The 22,766-nt window shown below is 48.0% G+C and overlaps 1 protein-coding gene across 7 annotated transcripts in view; it reads left to right on the plus strand.

The window, feature by feature from the left end:
* TENM4 (teneurin transmembrane protein 4) overlaps positions 1 to 22,766 on the plus strand; it is a 695,703-nt gene that overhangs the window by 483,030 nt on the left and 189,907 nt on the right. For all 7 annotated transcript variants that reach the window (XM_084894429.1, XM_084894427.1, XM_084894432.1 and 4 more), the window contains 2 exons: positions 7,841 to 7,939; positions 9,186 to 9,421. In XM_084894429.1, coding sequence (XP_084750555.1) covers positions 7,841 to 7,939; positions 9,186 to 9,421 — 335 coding nt within the window. The remainder of the gene's footprint in view (positions 1 to 7,840; positions 7,940 to 9,185; positions 9,422 to 22,766) is intronic.

Below are 22,766 nucleotides of genomic sequence, written 5' to 3' on the forward strand. Positions count from 1 at the left end.
AAGTAGTGGGGAACATACATCCTATTATCTTATACTCCTGCCCCATGTCAGTGGAGAGGACAAAATCATTCTGCATTTAATGAAGGGAAATTAATCTATACTGGAAAGTATACCCATCTGACTGCCTGGAACATGATTGTGATATTTGCATGTTGAGCCTGTGGGGTTCAGTGAGAGAAAATCAATGTCCTTTTACTCCACTTTACTCCTATGGAATCATTTCCCCAAAAGCAAATTTTTCAGAGAGACAGCCCCACCTGCCCCATCTCCAATCTCTTAATTACCATTGCTTTTGCTGACAACCTTTAAAATCATGTGTGATGTATCTCTCTATGCCTCCTTTGCTATCATCAGTGACTGGGGGTGGGGGAGGGATGGAAGATAATTATATGTCATCCCATCCAAAGTAGCTTAATCAGATCTCTATTATTTACATTGTGCTTATTGAATGACTGTGCGTGGCTGAAAGAGGCCAGCAAATAATCAATGGTTCTGATTCTCTGCACGAAACATGGCAGCCACTCCCTTGGCTTGGATGCTCATTTTTATCACTTAGGATCAAAGCAGGTGGTTCTCTGGGTTTTTCAAGGGAACGGAAGGTAGAAGACAAGCAGCAGGGATGTTTTCCTGATGCACAAAGTTGGTTTGAGATGCGAAGGTGGCCCTAGTTTACTTCTCTTGCCTCACCAGCCAGTCCTCACCTGCCCTTCTGACCTTCCATCCTCCCACATCCATTGCTCAAACTACAGGGAACCTTGATTTCTTTTTCCCTTATATTTTATTATTCAAGTAATAAATGTACTGGAGAATAGTTAGGAAATGAAAATAAGCAAGAAAAGAAAATCAGTCAAATCTATCACCAAATGATAACGTTTGTTAACATGGTGTCATATACTAATGTACACCACTTTACATATATCCATACTTAAGCATATAATATTCACTATATGGCATGATGTGTATATACTAATAGGTGTACATACATCTGTATTTATCACCTTCCCCCAATATCTCATCCTCTTCATGCCTCAGTGCCTTTGCATATGCTCTTGCACAACCCTCTGCCAGAGTTGCCCTCCTCTTCACTGCTTGGACCGGCCAAGTCCTACTTATTCTTGAAACCCAGATGAAATGTTTGAGATAGACTTCCTCCATGCCCCTCCGTGCCTCTAAAGATGGCCTAAAATGGGGAGAGGCACCTAATATAATGGATAACACAATCAGAATTCTGGATCTCAATACTAACCTTCACTGGTTGATCGCACAAAACCAACAGAGACAGTTTAAAAAGGCTCAGTGTCGAGTCTCGCAGATAGAATCACAAGTAATTTTGACCATCATGGTGAGGTAGGAAGAATGTGGGCTTTAGAGTCAGATGGACCTGGACTCTTATCTTGGCTTTACCACTTACTAGCTGGGTCAGTTCCTTATCACCCCCCAAACCTGATTTCTCTATCTGCAAATTGGAATAAAATGCATGCCTCTCAGGTTGGGAGGAAATAAATGCGAGAAGCACATAACACAGTGTCTAGCATTAAAGACATACTCTAAAAGTCATTTCCCCCTTTTCCTCCATATGCATCTGCATCCCATTTCAACACTGAAGAAAAAGTCACTGGAAAAATATTTATAATATTTATTGAGCTTCTACTTACCTGAGGAGTTGAGAGGAAATAGGTTGTACCTCTTCTCAACTTCAGAGAAGTAAGTTTGGTCCTGATGTAGAAGTTGTCCAAAGCTCGCGTTTTACGTTAGGGTCAGACACAACCTATGCTGAAACTCCTACCCCAGTGCTCACTAGATAGGAACTTAGACCTTAAATTGTTCCCTTAAAAAAGAAGGAATTATGAGTAGCTTCCTGTTCTGATTGTTGCTGCATAAAAAATGACGCTAAAACTGTGGCTTAAAAAACCGCCAGTTTATTATACTTCACAGTGAGAGTCAGGATTTCAGGAAGGGTGCAGCTGGGTTATTTTTCTGCTGCATGTGGCATCAACTGAGGTCAATCAGCTGGGCTAGTCTGAAGGCTCCAAAAAGGCTTCACTCACATGCCTGACACAACACCTTAGGTGAGACAGCTAGAACGCTGCATCAGTGGGACCCCTCTCCTTCTATTGTGGTCTCAGGGCCTCTCCACACAGTCTTCCCAGCAGGGAATTGTACTTCATACTCAGTGGCTCAGGGCTCCATGGTGCTAAGACAGAAACCATTGATCCTTCTAAGGCTTGGCCATATTCTGATGGTCAAAACAGTCATAGGCCAGCCAGCTTCAAGGGGAGGGTCAACAGGTCTCCCTTCTCAAAAGAGAGACATGCCCAGGAATTTTTAGATACTTTTAATCCAATTTACCATCATGCCTCACAAGGCTGTAGTAGCAGATATACAAGGTAATGTCTGAAAATGTCTTAGCACACAATATGTGCTCAACTATTTATTATGCAGTACTTTCTTATTCAGTAAATATTCACCAAATGCTCACTGTGTGCATAACAGGTAAGACGTGTCATAGAATAGACACTCGTGGTAGGATACATGCTATGACAGGGGTAAGCACAGAGGACATGTGTTTTATTAGTAATTGCCTTGGGATCCCCAGCAAGAACACAGGGATTGCATCTGGATGGGTGCTTGATAAATATAAACTCACAGGTGAAATAAGAGAATGATGGAACAGAATGAATAAATGTATTCACCTGAGACCTGAGTGGAACAAAGGGAAGACTTCCCAGTCGCCCTGATGTTGTGTGACCGAGAGTTGAAGAGCAAGCAGGTGCCCCCAGGTGCAGCTGGGGAGGTGGGGAGGCACAGCCTGAACAGAGGCCGAGGCGCCCATTGAGCAGGGCCTGTCTGAGAGAGCTGTCCTAAGGAGCTTTGCCAAGCCCCACCAGAACAGGGAGCCTCCCAATGCCAGAGAAACAGTCACAGGCCTTTCCCCAATTGTCAAATGGAGTCTCTGTGTTGAGAGACTAAAATAAATAGCTAAGAAAATACCGCCACAGCTGGTAGGATGACCGGAAGGGATTTAGATTTTATGCTGAAAAAAGGAAAAGAAAGGCTAGCAGAGGGACAAAGGAGAGCACAAGGACTTGGTTGACCCATTCCTTTCTCCTCTCCTTCTGTGACTATGGCACTTCCCAAGGGTAACTGAGTCCCCGAGGGAGGAAACCAGGCTAAGCAGTGTTCTGTATAGCTGGGTCAGATGTTTCTTTAAGGCCTGCAGGAGCATCTGTAGTCCATCCTGGTGGAAGCCATGTGTTCAGGGTCCCGGAAACCCTGACCCACTTCCTTCACACTCTGCAGCAGCAGACACTTAATTGATTTCCCAGGGACTATCTTATTAATAACCTTCAGGCTCTTGTTGGATGAAGGGGAAGCCAGAGCAGAGAGCTGCCAGACTTCGGCTCTAGCTCATCTGATCTTGGGCCTGATTTGGGAGCCTGGGGCCAATTCCGGGGTCATACTCAGTTTGAGGAGCAGCCCTGCCCACCTTCAGGGATAGAAGGCCATCCTCGTGGTCTCCAACACAGCCCTGGTATGGTTCCCAGAATGGCACAAAGGAACTTCTGGTGGACCAGGCCAACCCCCGATCATCACAAGGAGTTGGGATGGATAGTCATCCCTGTCATGTGGTGATTCAGTCACGAACATGCATAAGACACAGAGGCCATATAAGAAGCTCATAGGTCAGTGAGGGAGGAAGACCCATAGTGAGTGAATGAAGATGGCACTCAGAATAATGCTCTGACTCGGGGAGTGCTGGGGACTAACAGGAGGGTGTGGCTCCCTCTGCATGGCCATCATATAACAATCACAACATTCACTCATAGGGCCCTTCTGGGTGCTCTAATGAGCTTCCAAACAAGGAAGCTCATTAGAGACTCAGTGCCCAGGATTTCCACTGGGGCTGGTCCCATCGGCACTTCTGCCTGGCAAGTACCCAAATTCCAGACTCCCAGAAGGAGAGCATGTGTTCAGCACAGCATAAACCATATTTTTTTCACAAATTGTTCAGGCACAGTGAGTCAGCCACTCTTATCAGTTAATGGTGTTGAACATTCCTGGAGCCTAAGTTTCTAGACACCAGCCAAGGGCCAACCTTAGAAGCAAGCCTTTGAAAAGAGAGCAGTCAGGACCACCAGCTTGACTCTTTTCTGCACAGGTAGGCAGTCATCCCCACCTGAGAGATGGAGATAGAAAATTAATGGGGAGCCTTAATCTGGGAGTCAGGACACTGGGGTTTTAGTTTCAGCTCTGCCACTGATTGGCTTTGTGTATGGCAGCAGGACACATGGCAGTGTCTCTCTGGGCCTCGTTTTCATCATCAACCAAATGATGAAACTTGACCCAGAACTAAGTTTGGAAAGTACAGGGTAAGGTTCTTTTAAGGCAGGAGCAGCATTCTGAATTGGCAGCGGTTTAGTAAGTGAGTGCGGGAGCTCTTTCAGGAAACCTGACACTCCCGCAATCTAGAACCCCTCGTTCTGTTGCACTGCCTCTTCGCTTGTCCTGACAGACCTGTACTTTTAAAAATAGTTGTTCTCTCTCTTTTTAAAATAATGGTTTATTTTTGAAATATAAAAGTAAAATAAAAAATCACTTAATCCAGACACTACAAAATTTTTACTGTTAACATTTTGATCTTCCTTTCTCTGAATGTATTTGTTTGTTTCTGATGAGTTTTACGGGATAGCTTATACTCACTGAGAACATAGTCCTAGGAGAAGGATACAAGTTGGACTCAAGATGTTTGCTGGGACATGTCACGCAGCCTGCCTCAGCTGCAGGGAGGCAGCCGGAGCCCGGCCCTGGGCCCTCACTGCCTGGGCAGGGGAGTGAGGGCCTGCTGACACTTCACATATGGACTATAGAAAGACTAGAAATTCCCTCCTGAAATGCGGGATTGGATGAAGTAATAATACATCACCTGTGCCACGCTGGATTAAATACCAGCTGCGTGCCTGCAATATGCCAGGAGCGCTGCCCTTTTCCCACCCCACCATTCGCAGTTTTCAGCGAATATTGATTGCCTACTGCCATGTTCCAGGCATCCTTCCAGGCTCTGGGCATACTGGCAGAGAATGAGGCAGATAAGATTTCTATCCTCATGGAACTTAAATTGCATTAGGTGAAAAACCACAATAAGCATGTGTGGTGTGAATCTGGTCCTGTGAGGAAAACTAAAGCAGTGCAAGTGGCCAAGGGGTACTGGGGAAGAGGAGGGTGGGGTGGATGGGAAATTTAGCAGAGAGCCTTAAGCTGGAAGTCCCCTAGATTATTCTTAGGGCTGGAAGGGAGGGAATGATCCAGGCCAATATCTGGTAGAAGGTGATCAGGCAAATGACACCAAAGGCTCAGCTTGCTGCCGTGACAGTGAGGAGGCTGGGGTATGTGTAGCACAGAAAATGAAGTTGGAGAGGTAGCAGGAGGTCAGATTGCACAAGATGTTGTGGGTAAGGATCATAGTTTTATTCTCTTGGAGCCATTGGAGGGTTGAGGGCAGAGAAGTGGCATGATCCAAATTACGCTTCAGCTTCTATCATCCCAGTTTAGTCATGTTCCTTGAGATTTGACACAAGCTCTCCCACTGGAGGGCCAGTGAATGATGGAGCTGACACCTGTCTGACCCCAGGGTCTGTGTGTCTCTCAATGTGCCCTGAGGCCAGGGCAGAAAAGAGGCTGCTCTGAGGGACTTTCACGCCCCTCAGTTTCTCCCAGTCAGCCCTGGGTTCCTGAACACCACAGAACAGCTTGTCAGACAGACTGAGGGCTTCCTGGAAGTGGAGGTCCCCACTACCATCATGGCAGTACCAGTGTGCTCAGCTGCAAAGCTGTATTGCCTTGTGCTCTTGCTATCCCAGGGAATGCTGGTGCAGTGGTGCTTTGAGAGTACCTATAGCCCTCCTCACTGAGGTCTGTGAGGCCTGCTGGGGCAGAGTCACAGGCTGGGCAGTGACAGAGGGTTAAGAGTGGAGAGGCCCGAGCTCTGGGGCCTGGCACAGCGAGGTTCCGCTCTGGCCCTGCTGCTCGCTTACTCTGTGATGGGACCTAGCTTTGCTAGCCTACAAAACAAAGATGGTGGCACTGACTGTGGGGTTGTGAGGAATCTGATTCATGTTAGATAATAGTTGCAGAGCTCCAGAACAGTGACTAGCACCTGGTGAAGGTAGGGCAGAGAGCAGCTTATATTTAGCGTTAGCATTACTACAGTATTTGTTTAGCCCTTAAATATTCTGTCAGAGTTACACAGTTGGTCCTATAGCAACTTTGTAAGTTTAACATTATTATTATCCCCATCTTACAGATGAAGGAGGTACATAATTTGAAGAGTAATAATAATTAAATTTAAGTTTTTATAGTGCCCGGCCAGGTGACTCACTTGGTTGAGCATCATCACACATACACACACACACACACACACACACACACACACACACACACACACACTGGGTTCAATTCCCAGTCAGGGCACATACCTAGGTTGTTGTCTCAATCCCTACTTGGGATAGGTATGAGACACAACTGGTCAATGTTTCTCTCGAACATTAATGTTTCTCTCACCTTCTCACTCTTCTTTCCTCTCTCTCTAAAATCAATAAAAAATATCCTCAGGTGAGAATTAAAAATATGTATATAGTTATTACAGAAAGTCACACAGCAAGAAAGTGGCAGAAAAGGGACTTGATTTGGGGATTTCTGGTTCTCAACACCTAGTCAAAGTCAGAAACAAGGCACCTGGCAGGGCTGGACCCAAAGTCAGCTTTCTGTAATCAGTCCCTCCCTGGCGTGCACACAACAGGCTGATGCCAGCACCGGCTTGTTCGGAACGAGTCACTGGGGTTTTCAGGTGAGGTGGCAGCCGTCCTGAAAATGTTAGAAACAGGTTCCAGGGCAGGTGTGAATGATGCCACTTAGCAGGCGTGACTGAGACCAAAGCGGCTAGTGTGTCTGCCTTCCTCCCGGGTTTGAAATAGGTAAAGTAACAAATGCTGTGCGGCCCTCCGTGCACTTAGGGGTACCCAAGGGCCTTCCTCTGTCTTCACTAGGGTGCCATCTTCACTATTCAGTCATCACCCAGGTGTCTGCACTGCGAAAGGACATGACACTCCAAATAGGTCAGCATCAGCTCTGAGGCTTGCAAGCAATGCGGGAGCTCAGGCCCTGCACCCACCTGCTGACGCCAACCCTGTGGGGTGGCCCTCAGTATAGCACAGCTCTCCAGGGGCTTCTGGTGTTCACCCAAGTTTGAAAGCCACTGCTTTAGAAGAAAGCAGTCCCCAATGCTTGTCTTTCTTTTTTTCTCTGGATTGGCAACATGAGTGTCTGTAGCTATTGTTTACACAGATGTAGGCAGTCTCAGGTAGAGGGGAAAGCAGGGCTTGGGAACCAGAAAAACCTGAGCCCAAATTCTTGCCTTGAACCTTGCTAGCTGGTAAGGCTGGTCAGCTTGGCCAGTCCTGTTACCTCCCCACCTCCCAGTCTCCTCATCTGTAGAATGGGAATAACACTGCCTTCCTTGCATAGCCTGTTTTGAAGAATTGAGATAAATGGCTGTAACATGCCTAGCTCGGTGCCTGAGACGTAATCAGGCTTCATCAAGGAGAGCTGTGACTTGATGCACACAACGGCCAGCCCTTCTGGTTTGTATGGAGAATGCCGCCTCTGGATGCTCTGCACCAGGCAGACCCCTGCACATGTGGCTTGCACACAGACCCATCGCCTGGAAACTGCCCCGCTGGTCTCCGGTGCAGCTGCACCAGCCAGCCACTTTGTGTGTTTCTCTACTCTCCCCCTTCATCGATGCATGACTCATTGCTTCATTCATGTCTCCATGTGTACGTAGAAACCTAGGCAAGCAGCCATTCCTAGGGACATTGCAGGACAACCTCATTGAGATGGACATTCTCAGCGCCTCCCGCCATGATGGGGCTTACGGTGACGGGTAGGTGACATCCCCATGCTCTTCCTCTCCGTGTGTCCTCTCCCTGCAGCTCCCGCCCTTGCATGCAGACCCTGAGACCTTTCCCTGGGATCTCCCGGGGGAGGTGATGATGCCATGTTGCATGACCATTCCCAAGTCCACATTCAAATTGCAAGAGTTTATCCTTGAATACCCTGTCCCCCAGCATATTAACAGCAGTCTTGTTAATATGCAGCTCCTGGCATCTCATTGGCTGCCTCTGCTATTTTGAAAGCCATCTCATGCAGCAAATTGTATGCAGCACAGGCCCTGTGCTGTATTATGTATTCTGGCCCTGAGGCATTTTGCACCATAGCAGAGTGTGAGATTACCCCTAAGATTTACCCTTGCCCCAAATATTTGGGAGCATGCAGTGCAACCAAGCACCCTATTTTCTAGGCTGTGTACCAGTCCTCCCATGGCCATGGTTAAAGCCAAGTTCTGGAGGATTTCCTGTTTCCTCGTCTGGCCACAACCATGTGCTTGGGCCACGCCATGCTGCCCTTGAGACTGTAGCTAGGCCACAGGTTGCAGTTGCCCGTCTATCCTTCCACTGAGCTTGTACCAGGGGCTTGGAAGGCAGTGGTGTGGCTTCTGAGCAGAGCGTATCAAAGGCATTTGCTGCCACTGGCTATGTAACAGCCACTAGAGCACTCTTGATCACGGCAGAACTTATTGGTGGTTTCTTGGTTCTCAAACTTCCATCGCCCCCTTTCAAAAGAATGGTATTCCATTCCTTCACCAAGATGCACTGGCAAAGTAGGTATTGGAAGGTGAAGGAAAATTTGGGGTTTCATTATCTCCAGGGGACAGAACAGGATTTTATATACTTTCCAAGTTACTGCAGTAATTTTGGAGTACAGATAGTTCATTCCCCAAGAAACATTCATTCCCCAAGTACATTCCTCCAGCCCCATCCCTTCCCAGGAAAAGGATCTCAGCACCCAACCTTCTGTCGAGTAGGTAGCACCTTCTGCCTTGGTGAGGGTGGCTTTCCCCTTGGGCAGGGCTGTCCTATCATGATCCATGGAAACGTGTCCTCGTGAGCCCTGTTTTGTGATCTGGTACGTGATTCTCCTTTTTCCTGTTCTATCTTCTCTGTGGTGACTCTCTCTCTCTCTAGGCTCCTGTGCATGCTTCTTCTACTCCTGTCTCTGTCCTCCAGGTTGACCTGGGTCCCTGGCGAGCCGGCCGACCCTGATGCCCTCTGGCTTCTCTCCATCCACAGGCACTTCCTCTTCAAGCCGGGAGGCACCTCTCCACTCTTCTGCACCACATCACCAGGGTATCCTCTGACTTCCAGCACAGTGTACTCACCTCCACCCCGGCCGCTGCCCCGCAGCACCTTCGCCCGGCCAGCCTTCAACCTCAAGAAACCCTCCAAGTACTGTAACTGGAAGTGCGCAGCCCTGAGCGCCATCGTCATCTCAGCCGCACTAGTCATCCTGCTGGCGTACTTTGTGGGTAAGCACAGCCCTCGCCCCAGCTTCCCTTCACTCCCATTGGCCCAGAGGGCAGTGGCCAGGACACCTGTGGGCACTGAAAGCACCCGCCACAGGGAGAGCCAGGCAGCCCTGGTGCTCTGGACTGGCCTGTACCCCAAAACTATTAAGGTCCGCACCCCAGGGCCCTCTTCTCCTCCTCTCTAAACATATGCCAGGAAGTGAGATTGGCATTTTCTCTTTCATGTCTTGGATGCCCAGCATTAGGCACAGGCACTCCCTGCAACTGGTGTTTGAGGTGGTGATCTGTGATGTGAACGTCATAAATTGGAGTCACTACAAGTGCAACAAGTTGGAGAGGTCAAATGCAGGCAGGCTTCTCCTGTGGGTGCCATGCAGCTATAACAAGACAACAAGAAGCAGGAAGAAGGTGGGGTGCCCTGCATTGCAGGGAAACTGCCACAGTTTGGACTGTGCTGACTTCAAGCCATGAAAGTGTGTCTCAGTGTGTGGGTCTGGCAATGTGGTCCGAGGTACTGTGGGCACCAAGATTCAGAATTGCACCATGGGTGGGAACCCAGAGAAGAGACCTCCCAGACACAGGATTAACAGGGAACAGTTAGAGTAGCTTCAGGATGCACAGAGACCCCGGGCAGCACTGACTGGCCTTCCTGCTGGACCTGTGGCATCTCTGTGATGTAAAACACTCTTGGCCACCGCCTTGCTCCCACAGCATGCCTCCCACTGCCTGCTCCTTTGCTATTCCCCACACAGTCTGGTTTCCTGCTCCAGACCCTTCTCTTTGGTCTGCTCCCAGATAGGATGTTAATCGGAAGAGACCCCCGGGTACTGTGTAGAGACTGCTGCCTCTACATAAATCAGCCTGTTGGTAAGGGCATCCGGCAGGGTTGGCTTCACCCTCCATCCTTTCCAACCTTCACATCTATAATTCCAAGATTTAAGGTAAGGCAGGCCAGCTTGAGAAGGCCTTGAGGCCACGCTAAGGAATTCTGAGATGATTTCGTCAGCAAAGGGGATAAGTGGAAATGAACTAAGTGGCCAGAGGAAGACAGAGTGCTGCCCATTGTGGAAGGACCCTGTGAAAGTGTTTTGGATGAACACAGAGCTGTCACTAGGAATGATCCACAGAGCACGGGCCCCAACTTGTTCCAAGCATGGTGAAGGGACTCGAGCATGGACAGGGGTTTGGGTGATCTGAGCTGTAAAGTCACTTCCCTCTCAAGATTCTTGAATTCCATAACAGATAATCAGGAAGATGATAGTCCTATAAACAGGGCAGTCTCCTTAATCTCAAGCTATAAAAAGCCTCCTTTGTATGCCAGGGCTCCTTTCCCCTTGTGGAGATTGACTTGGGGAATTTCATGGCTCCAAGGCTAGGCTGGCATCCATGTTTCATCTCTGTTATAAGGTGGATTAATTATTGCTGCCTAGAAAGCTGCGTTGAGAAGGATCCCGAGGCTATATTCAGACTCCATGGGAAAGAACCTCTGTGATTGATTAATAATGTATCTGTCATGGTCACAGGAGGGGGGAATATTGATGACATACCAGGTGTTTGCCCTCTCTGCTGAGGGTGAAAGCAACCACCAGACTCTGGGAAAGGCATGCATCATAGATAGACTTCCATGGGTGACAGGTGAGGGTTGTGGGGTTCCAAGCACCATCCCCCAGCATGACAGTGTCTTCCTAGCACCACCAATGCCGTGTCCCAGCAAACCACAGTTCTTGCTTTTTTGACTGACATTTTCCATTTGCTCAACGGGTAGCTTTTGAACAAGCAGTGTCACTGTTCGTCAAGAGTCAAGTGGTTTGCTATGTATAGACCTGTTTAACACTGAAGTCTTGAGGTTTATACTGAACAGCCTCGTTCAGGGAGAAAGAATAAATCTTCATATGATTAAATAAGCTCTCTTCTGCTTCCACCCCATGGGCTTCTTCCTTTCCCATTTAATACAGCCAGTCACCCCATTTATATTGTCAGTTATCAGCTACCTAAAAAGATAGGAACTACCCTGTCATGGGAAGGGTACAACTAGACCTTGATGACCACATAGTAAGAATAAGATTCAAGCCCTGATTGGGGGTTTTTCCTGGGTTATCGTTACTTTTCCTTCCAACTTTGATAGTGTTTGAATCTGTGATTCTAAGATTTTTATTTTTGTTCAATAAACCCTAAGGGATACCTGCTTGGAGCCAGGCATAGTCTAAGTGTTAGGGCTGACGTTGAGGTGTTTGTAGTTCAGCAAAGGAGACAGCTGTGTTGGCAGTGATTGAGGCAGCTCAGGGCTGTGAGAACACCCAGCCCCCATCAGGAGGACTCAGGGACGTTCCCTGGGAAAGGTAATGTTTTAGCTGAATCTTTAAGTCAGAGTTAACCATAGACAGACAGGCAGGGAGGGTATTCTAACCTGAGGGGAGTTTCAGACTCAAAAGAGAACAAGGTGGTGGCAAAGGCGTTTCCTGTGTTTGGAGCACTTGAGGGGTGTTGGAGTTACTACAAGAGAGTTTGGTAGATTATGAAGCTCACGTTGGAGGCCAGGTGAAGGACCTAATGGGCAGGCAGCCTGGGGCCATTGGTGGGATTTAAGCAGAGACAGGACAGTCAGATAATGGTCAAGGAAGGAAGAGATCCTATTGCAATAAATGAGTAAGGAGAAGCTGAGAGCTTCAAGACCGTGGCAACATGGACGGAAGGAGGGGACTTCTGTGGCTGATGGACTAGAATCTGTGTCTCAACTTGGGAATGGTCAGGCCATTGGTCATGTCTCCCTGACATGATGAACACATCTTTCTGAGAGATAATCTCTCTGTGTTGAAATGTTCAGGCTGGACCCTAGATTCCATATCCAAGAACCAGGTCAGAGAGGCAAGTCTGGGGCATTCCCCTTGTCACGTGGAGCCTCAGCTCACAGGCAGCCCAGCAGTCTGATTCCGCTCCCAGCTCGGCTACCTGGCCAGCTTGTCCTGGGCGGCTTCTCTTTCTGAGCCCAGACTTCATCATCTAGGAAATAGGCAGGACCCCTTCCCTCAGAAGCCGTCTGAGGCTGGGTAAGTTAATGCAGATGGATGCACTGCAGGTGCGAGGCCATCCCTCGCTTTCCTCCAGGGCTGGGGGCGGCCATCTCAGTGCTTGATCTCCTCCAGCTGCGGGAGGGAGCCATGAGAGGCTTGTTGCTGGGCCATAATCAGAGGCTGTGATGACTAACTTGTAAGGAACGATCAATTATTAAAAATCAAATTAATTGTCTCAGCCGAGCATAAATATCCTTAACAAAGACTCTTTTTCCAGCAGGCCGACCAATCTAATCAACAGGCTAAAGCACAGATATTTAATTAGATTTTTGATGAAAAATTGTGTTTAATTTCAAGTATAATCAATTATTAATTACCATAATGAGTTAGTCTGACTAGGTTTACTAATTAACTCATTTAAAAATTATGAATAACCTTTTCATTTGTAATTATTTTCTACATCCTATCAAGTTCTAGATAAGAATTGCGTCACCTCACCAGCACTCGGGGAGGAGGGAACAGAGGGTGGGAAAGAATTGTTCTTTCTCTGGTGTCTGCTCCCCACTGTCATATCAGGATGGAAACCCCACAGATCCATTTGACATTCAGCTTCTTAGTTGGAAAGTTTCTTGGGAAACAAGAAAACAGTGACCTTTTATTTACAGAGGCATTTGCAGTTATTTTCATAGGAAGATGGAGGGATTGGAGTCCACAGTTAGGGCCACAATGACTGCAATGACTGCAGAACCTGGGCCTGGCCTCTGGGCCGACGCGCGCCATCCTTCCCTTCCCCCTTGGGCTGTCTGGCCTGGGATGAGAATCTAGGGAGGACTCCTCCAGCCGGGGGACCTCTTCAGAGAGAAGATGTGTCTTTCTGCCTCCAAAGGATGCCCTTTCAGAGATGCAGCCATTGAGGAGGAGTGCCTTGTTTTTTTGTTTGTTTGTTTTTGCTTCTTTGTTTTTGAGTGCCTTGTTTTATTCACCCACTCTCTCAAGGAATGTTCATGTACTTTTCAGTCTCCATTTCAATACACTACCTTTTCTTTTCTGAAGAAAACAGGAAATCTGTGTTCAGAACAAGATGGAGAGAGGATGCTATCCAGGGAGGATTAGTTACAAGTCAATCATGAAGCTTACACAGTCACCACAATAATGCTTTTTTTTTTTCGTCATAATTTAATTTTTTAAAAAACAAAAGGCAGTGTGGTCTAGAGTAGTAAAAATAACAGGGGTCACTTTTTATTATTCATAAGATCAGTTAGCGTTGATTGTGTGCTACTCACATGCCCTTCTCTGCTCTAAGCACTTGGCTTGTGTTTCCTCATTGAAATTTCCCAACAACACAATGAGTTATTACCCCCCACGAATGGATGAGGTCATGGAGGCCCTGTGAGCTTGAGTAACTGCCCCACTGTCACCTGGTAAATGGCAGGACTGTGACCCAGCCACCCCTCGGCACCAAGGCTTTGAGTGGACACTTTTAAAATACTTTCTCTTTTGAGCTCACAGTCTTGAAAATGCGATAACTTTTCCATCTTAATTTCGTGTTTTGAATTCCATGTATCTTTCAAACCCATTCCAAGTATCTTCTCTCTGAACACTCGCAGGAGCTCCGTGAGCTAGGCATTCTTTTCTGTATTTTCGAGAGGAGGTAACTAAAGCTCAGAGAAGTGAACAGCTTGCCAGGTCAAGATCCCAATAAACAATAGAGGATTTCAAAGGCTGCACTTTCAGCCACTGCGCTATAGATTCTGGGCTTGAAGAGGCGGTGTACAGTCAGTAGACCCCACTTTGGGCCCTGGCCCTGTCACTTGGTGACTGTGTAAATTTGAGCAAGTTACTTATCTTCTCTGAACCTCAGTTTCTACTTTTCTTGTGGTTCTTATAACGAGTGTGGCTGGAACGTTTTAGGCCCGTTTTACAGGAGAGGAAACAGAGTAGCCTCAGGGTTGAGAGCCTGGGTTCTGAAATTAGGTGCTTCTGTTACAAGCTTTGTGGCTTTAGGCAAGTTTATCTAACCTCTCTCGGCCTCAGTTAACACTTCTGTAAAATGAGGATAATGAGTGGCTACTTCCCAGGGTTGTTGAGACATTCCAGTAAGATGATTTGCATCAAGTACCTAGTGTACTTCCTGGCGAGGTGTTAGCATTCATTGAACGTTAGATATCATTTTTATTCAAAGCAGTGTTAGTGCTGCTAGCATCCCGTAGAGCAGTGGTCAGCAAACTCATTAGTCAACAGAGCGGCAAACTGCAGCTCGCAAGCCACATGCCGACCACTGGCCATAGAGTATTAGTAAGTCTTGAGCAAGGACTCGGATCAGCCTCGTCTCCCTGCAGCACCTGTGGGCTTCCCAGCCTGTGGTAGTCACAAGGGCAGCTGACAGAACAACCAGGGGCACCCGTCAGAAGACATTTGTAGGGATGCCTTGCTGTTCCCGGGAAGCAGCCACAAGAAGCATCATTACCGAAGAAGCACCTCATGTCATTTCTTTTCAAGGACGAAGGTTGATCTTTACTTCACTGACAGTTGCCTCTACTCCGATAACAATGACAGCTCCCCTCGTGTTCTGAACGTCTGTGTGAAAAGCAGATGCCAAGTGTGTATGGATTAATATCTTCAAGTGCCTGTCCTGCCAGGTAGGCCTTCGAAATAGGAGGTGGAAAAGACCTGTTAATAATACAAAACCCAGGAATGGCTTTACATTTAAATAGAGACATGAGATTACCCTAGGAGGCTATTTCTTCTGTCATAGGTCCAGGTCTACCCTGCAGGGCAAGGGTGTCACTCACCGTGATGTGTCTGAGGCAGCACAGCGTCCTGATCAGAAGAAAGACAGGATGCAGGGCCTGACCCAAGTGGGGGAAACCCCAGCCCCGCACTCTCCAGCTGGGTCACCCTTCTGAGCCTTGGTTTCCACATCTGCAAAGTAGGAAGAACAGTAGTACTTTCAGGAGGCGATTGTGCCTTATGAAAAGATGAAATGAGATGATATTGAAAAAGCACAGGTCACTTGACAAAAAGGTGTCCCTTGCTGGTGTCCTGGGGAGACTGTCACTCTTTCTTGGAGCTTAGTTATCTCAACCCAGGGTGTGGTGAGAGTGGACAACCCTGCTTGGTCCTTCCTGGTCTACGCTGCTCTGACTCTAGGACGTTGAACCTGGACATTGGTGAATGTGGGCGCAGCAGCCTCTGGGTAACTAACTACAGTGGCACGTTCCTACATGCTCAGCAATGAGAGATTCTCTTTTCTTGTCCGGTCGTATTTTTCACCTCCACCAGCAGCTGACAGTGGATTGAGAAAGTAAAAATCAGAACCCTTGCTTGAAGTGGTGATCATTTAATTTATAACTGAGAATGTTGCTCAGCTTAATGGCTGCTTTTCAAAAGACAGTTATTCGAGAGCATTGCTTGTTTGAATATTGCTGCCTTGCGGGTGTGGAATTGGATTGCAGTGGACTTGGCCATCAGGCTGGCTTGCGTAGACCTGTGCGGGCTCTCGGGACCCCTGACATTTCACCATGCAGACTGGACTTCAGCACAGCCACAATCCAGTGAGAAGGGGTATGAGGCTTCCCTTCTCTTTAGGGGCAGCGTTGCGTACTCTCCCAGCTCCTCGTGTCTTATTCGTCTGCATATTCAGTTCCTTGCACAAAGCCTGGCACAAGCTGGCTGTGCTCAGTAAGACTTGGTGGAATAGAGACTTTACAAGATGGTTAAACCTGCCAAGGCTTTTTCAGACAGAAGAACAGTATGAGCAAAAGCGTGGTGGCAGAAATGTGCATTTTATGTCCTGGGGCTCAGGTGCCTGTGAAATGGATACGAGAAGACTAGAGAAAGGGTTGGAAATAGAGGCAAGGGTGGTTGTACCGTCCCCCGTCCCCCCCACGCTCTCCCCATTATCCCCATCTGGTTCAGTTCTTGCAATATCAGGATCCCAGATGCCGTCTGCCTCATAAGCACACGCCTGTTGCGCTTCGGGCCTGGCTGTTATTAGTGAGCAATAAGCTCATTTTCTCTCCTTTCTGTTGGACTTCACATCATGAGAGAAGCCATAGATTTAGCTTTATAGCCCAAAGAATGGGAAATGGAGATGATTGAACTTGATCTTTTAGGAGGAGGAAAAAGTGATAAAGATACAGGATCCTGTTTTAAAGCCTTCTCTCTAAGATTGATTCCCTCATGCTGCTCGGTGGGAATTGCTAATAGCAAGATATATATAGATTGTTCTCTTCTTAACAGACCCCGGACAGATATCCTCCAACCCCCAAAAGGAAGACCTGAGGAGACCAGCAGGGCTTTCTGAAACTCTTTGAAATACTACGGGGGGAGGCGGGCAGAGTCAGGCTTGCAGGGCGAAATGATAGGAAGGCAGAATTTGTGTCCAGGGGCAAAGACCACTCTAATAAGGGAGCCGCCTGCATGGAGTGAGCTTCTTGTGTCTGGAAGAAGAGAAGTGAGGACTATGTGCCCAGACTCTATAGACCTGTGGGTCTGGTGTCCTTCTGCCATTACTAACAGTTGCCACCTGGGCAAGGACTTAATCTCCTTACGATGCGTTTCCTGTAAAATAGGAATAAACAAAAGACTAGCCGAAATTAGTAAGCCATTCAACACGTTTCAGCTCAGCAGGAAAAGAAAAATTCCAGCTTGCAGACCTCACTCTCTCCCCACCCTTCCTTCTCCTCCCATTGGTAGAATCTAACCAGAAGCCAGAGCCCAAGGGAACCCATGGGTGGATGTAGGCCCCATGGGCCGGCTTCCCAGGTCACGGAGCAGCGCCGAGAAGGAGAGAGTGGATCTGGAGGACAAGAGGATCCCTACTCTTCAAAATTCCTTCCCATGGCAATGCTGGAGCTCTGAGACCCAAGCCACACTCAGCCCTGACCACTTGTATTTAAAAATCAGAGTTATTGAGCTAGAATTTACTATACATGCAGAAAATCAATACTTTGTTGGTGTACCATTCTATGAGCCCTAACAGAGTTGCATGACTATCACCACAATCAAAACATAGCACATATCCATCACCGCTTTGTGGTCTGTCCTCTCTTCTCATTCTCAGCCTCTGGTACCCACTTACCTGATCCCTGTCTCGGTAGTTTTAGGCGCTGTTTTTGAGAGGTGTAGTAAAGATGTGATTTATTTGCTGGATTCAATCTCAGGTGTTACCTACCATAACCTTCAAACTCTTAAGATAGCAAAGTGGTGTTGAGGAAATTTTATGATATAATTCAGAATTCAAGCTATCAGGACAAACAGTGGAGGCATTCTGGGCTTTTGTGTGTGCTGTGCTTGACCTCCTGAAGGATAACAGCCAAAAGCCTCCATGTGGTCGGCATGAACTCACATGTTCACATTCCTCTGTCTTTCTCATGGACTGTTTCTTCATGCAAACAGTTTCAATAATTGACACAATTCTCATTCTTGACAAGATGAATAGCTCTCCCATATTTGTGCCATTATTTCCATTGTGTTCCTGCTGTTTCCAGCTGTTTGCTATTACAAATAGCACTCTGTGAGCAGCTTTGTGCCTCCTGCCCTGTTTTCTTCTTTCAGTGACTTTGGGGAGGGTGTTCCCCGGAGCAGTGCTCCTGGGCCAGAAAGTGTGGACAGGCAACAGCCTGTGCTGCTCACCGCTCGGAGCTCCTCTGAGGGATGGGGCTGAATTCCAGGGACCCCAGCCATGTGCCCACTTTCCCAGCTTTGTGGATTCACTCACCTTGGCTTGGTTGGTTTGATGGAGGGGGTGAAGGGTAGGGGACAGAGGACTTTACAAATGGCCTTGAGACCCAGAGAAGCTAAAGATCTTCCTTCCTGGAAGGAACTAGGGAACTGCCCCCTCTCTCCTTCAAGCCTCCCCCCATCCCCCGCCTGCCTTTTCCTAGACAGTTCCTTTCCCAAGAGCTTACTTCACATGTCACTTCTTCAGTGAAACTCCTCTGTCCGCCTCACTCTCAGCTGGGAGCCCAGTTACAGCTCTGAGAGTACCCATCGTACTCACCAGTTAACCAAACTACATCCTGGATTGGTTCCCATCTGTCTCCACTGTTAGATCGAAGGCTCCATAAGGGTGGAAACCATTTCCATCTTGCTCAGTGTTGCAGCAACAGCCTCTTGTGCCAGGGTCTGTCATGGATGGAGCACGTGTTCAGCCAACGTTTGTTGAAGGAGGGAGAGGAGGGGAGGATGACATGGAGGCTCAAGCTCTTCCAGGGAGCAGAGATCCAAAGTCTAGAGCCCGTGGGATAGTGAGAGAGGGAATATGATGACCGGAAACTAAGACGAGGGGAAACCAGAGGTGGCTGCTGACATGCAGTCAGAGTGTCACGCAGATGGGACTCGGGCCTGTCGTTCTTTATGGCTGTATGGCTGTCAGCAAGAGACTTCACTCCCTGGGCCTCCGCTGCCTCCTCTGTGAGGGAGATGACAGGCTGCGGTGGGAGTGCAGTCACAGTCAGGCTCCTGGCTCTCATGACTAAGAACCGCTGATAAAGGAAGGCTGTCTTCCCCTCCCCCCGGCAAACAAGGTGTGTTGAATTTGAGGGCCAAGCAGTCCCTGAGTTTGGAAAGGGCTCCAAAAAGAAAGCACCCTAGTTTACTAGTATATTCAATTTTTATAACAGCAGCAACGGCTGCAGCAACAATACACTCTCCCAGGTCTCAGAGGCCCCTGGCTGGTGGGCAGGCTCCCAGCCCCGGAGAGGCAGCAGAGCTGCGGTGGGTCAGGAAGCAGCCCAGCTCTGGGCCCCAGGTGCTCCTTCCTCACTGCACCCGGGAGTGTGGCAGAGGAATCGATTTTACAGGTTTTCATCATCCTTGGAAAATATTTGTCCCCAAGTCCTTGTTTTCAGTCTAGACTAATTACTGGGAAATAAAATAATTTAATTGCATGGAATTAAATTATTTAATTGCAGAAACGGAGCGAGCCTGTACTCCCCAGTGGCTGTTGTGAATGCCTGGCTAGTGGGGAGGAGGGCGGTATAGTCAGGGCTGCTGAGGCTGCAGGCCTGGGACAGAGGTGAGGGAACAAGGCCAGCTGCCCCCTAGCACACAGAAAAGAGGGAGAGGAGGACCTGGACAGTGTGCTTCAGTGGTTGAGCATCGACTTATGAAACAGGACACAACTCTATTCCTGATTCCAGGTTGGGGCACATGTCAAGGTTGTAAACTTGATCCCCAGTGGAGTGGGGGGGGGGGGGGGCGGCATAAGGAGGCAGCTGATCAACAATTCCCTCCCATCATCGATGTTTCCATCTCTCTCCTTTCCTCTCTGAAATCAATAAAATAAAAATTTAAAAAAAAGTAAAAAGAGGGAGAGGTAGGAGAAGGAGGTGTGAGAGGAGGAGAGAGGGCTGTAAAAATGGTATTTTTTTCTATGCCTGACAATAAAACAACAAAACCAGAACTAAACACCCTTTAAAGACAGCAATGCAGTCTGGTAACAGGAGCCCGGCTCACAAAGTTGTCGGCATCCCTCTGAGTCTCGTTTCCTCATTGCGGGGATGTCCATTCATGGCCTAGAGGTGTTTTGAGCATTCTGTGGGAGAATGTCTGCCCGGGGCCCAGTCCGTGGGTGGTCCACTGTGGGTGCTCAGTAAATGCGGCTCTCACCCTGCGGGCAGCAGGATCACCTAGAGAGCTTAAACCCTTTCAGATGCAGTGGCCAAAGGCCATCCCCAGGCACCGGGATTTCAGGTAAGCTGGGATTAAGTAGAGGGAGCTCCCCCACTCTCTGGCTTGAAATGGCTGGGAGCATTCACTAAGCTGTGTGCCCCCTTGTCTCCCCAGCAAAGCCGATAAGCTAGCATCGCTGCTTGGAGTTATCCATAGGTCCATGTGAGTTGCTGATGGCAGTTGATGAAAGCATGTTACTGGAGTGTGAATCTTGTTCCTGTTTTGTTTGTTTTTTTGAGGGGTTATTTGGGGTGGGTGGGGCCGGAAGGAGAAACCAATTCATTCTAACCAGGAAGATGAGACAGAATTTCCCCAAGGCACTAAGCCTTATACCTCAAGTAAGATAGAGGATGACTTTCTGGAAGATAGAGCAGCCTAATCAGAGGCAGAGGGCAGTAGATAGAAGTGGGCTGATTTTGGCACCTGGTTTGGGAGACTGTGCTTTAAAATGTCCATCTGTGCCTTTGGCCTGTCAGCAGACCCCAATCTCTGTTTTACTGAAGGCTCTTAAATGTAGAACTACAGAAACCACAGTGACTGCAGGGGCCACTGCTGCCTCCCCGCTGAGGAGACAGGTTCTCCCAGGCCTCTGCATAATGCTAGTAAATACCTTGCCTTCAAACCATTGGTCCTCCCCAGCATGTCCTTGTCCTGAACCCCCAGCTATGGAAGCTGAGGCCCACTGCAGTTAGGTGACTTGTCCAGCTGGACCTGCAAACCAGCTCTGATTTCAAGTCTTGGGCTTCCCTTTGTAGACCATGCTGCCTCTCGGAGCTGTCATCCCATGCCTTCAGCTGTGCTCCATACGTGAGGCTCAGAGCCACCAAGGGGGCTTTGCCATCTTGTCTGGGTCTTTACTCCATCTTCTCCCAGCTCTTCTCCCAGGACCTAACCTCATGTGACAGAAATGACAGCTCACATGGGTGGAGAGCTTCCCATGTGCCAGGCATGTTCTGAGTATTACATGGGTAATTTTCTCAACAGTTTCTCATTTCATTTTCTCAACAGTCTCACTATCCAGTAAATATTTGTCAGGTGCCAACTGTGTGCTAAGTACTAGCCTATTTTTATTTCTACCTCATGGATGAGAAACTGAGGCCCGAGGACGTTAAGTCATTTGTCCAAAGCCACATTGCAAATGAGTGAAAGAACCAGGATGTGCTCCCAGCCTGGCCCTTTCCCCACTGGACTCTGTGGTTCCCATAGCTGGGGTGGGGCGGGGTTGGTTACCTGAGCTGAACTGCCAAGAGGGTGCAGGGAGCTTCCCACTAAAGAGAGAAACGAGTGTGTTTTTTATGAAATAAAAAATTAACGTCCAGCTGCCCTTGCCATTCTCTGTGCTTGGATTGCTAGCTAGCTATGGCATTGAGTGGGGCTGGGGTCTACACCCATAGTGATTCAGGACTGAGGAGGAAGTGACAGCCTTGATGCACATGGCTCACTGAGCACCAGCTCCTGTTATCTGATTCTTCCCAGCTCCCGGCCTCATGGGGCTCGACTACTGTCACTGGCCTAACATTTCATTCTGGAGAAAGTCCTTCCTGCAGGCCTATGGCAGGCAGCTAGATTCATCCTGCCTTGGAGCCTGGAGTTAGATTTTGTTAAGCCTCCGGTGGGGAAAGAGAAAAAATGCCAGTGTCATTGATTGTACTGTGGCATCCATTTCATCACGTTGTCCTGAACTTCACCACTCAGAGCCTCTGTGGAATTCTATAGCAAGACATGCTCATTGGGCTCCTGTGTGTGTCTGTGTGAGCTGCCACTACGCATACAAAAGTGGATCTGAGAGGAGATGGAGTGGAGGGGAGCAAAGATGAAGTGAGAATCTTAGAAGAAGTGGCATCTTTCTTTTTTCTTTACCTAAAAACTCTTTTTTCACAACTGGTTGTCGGATCCTAACTTTTTCGTAGTGTATTAAGTCAGTTAAATAAGTTTCGTAGTGTATTAAGCTCATACACCCAACTGTGTAGGCCTGGGGCTGTGTTGGATGTTTCATATATAAATCTTCGCATTGGTCTGTGTTTTAAACTTGGGGTGTTTTTCTTTTATAAAGAACTTGCATTAAGTGTAATCTTTACAAGAGCCTGGGAGATGCCTTTGTATTGTGGTTACATTTCTACAGATGAAAACACTGAGGACCAGAGTGGTGAAGTGACTTATCTGTTGATGCACAGCTGGTAAGGGCCAGTGGCTGGGTCTCTCTAAGATCTGTTCCACTGGGTACAGAGATGGACACAGAGCCAGCAAGGAACAGGAGACAGGTGTCAGGACAGGGTGGTGCATGGAGAGGTGCTGCAGTAATGGGAAGGGCCCCGGTGGGAGGGGAGAGCAGAGGGCATTTTTGGCTGGTATAATAATGGAAATCCTCATGGAAGAGGTGATACTTGAAGTTGGCCTTGAAGGATTGCAGAATGGTTTTTTGTCATTGTTGTGATTTAAAAAAAAAAAAAAAAAATCAGAAAGGCAGTGGCTATTTCACAAAGAATCTCTGCATTAGCAAAAGCCTGGAGGCTGCACAGACAGGTGTGTCCAAGGGATGGAAATGCACACAGTCTGAGACTCCTGAGCAGGGGGAAGTAATGAGGAATGTCAGATACTGTGCTCAACAAGCACTTAAATACTCTGAAAATTGTTTCTGTTATGAAGAGATTATCCTC

This window comes from Pipistrellus hanaki, assembly GCF_964339955.1.
Source record: "Pipistrellus hanaki genome assembly, chromosome: 9".
In the NCBI taxonomy this organism is placed as follows: domain Eukaryota; kingdom Metazoa; phylum Chordata; class Mammalia; order Chiroptera; family Vespertilionidae; genus Pipistrellus; species Pipistrellus hanaki.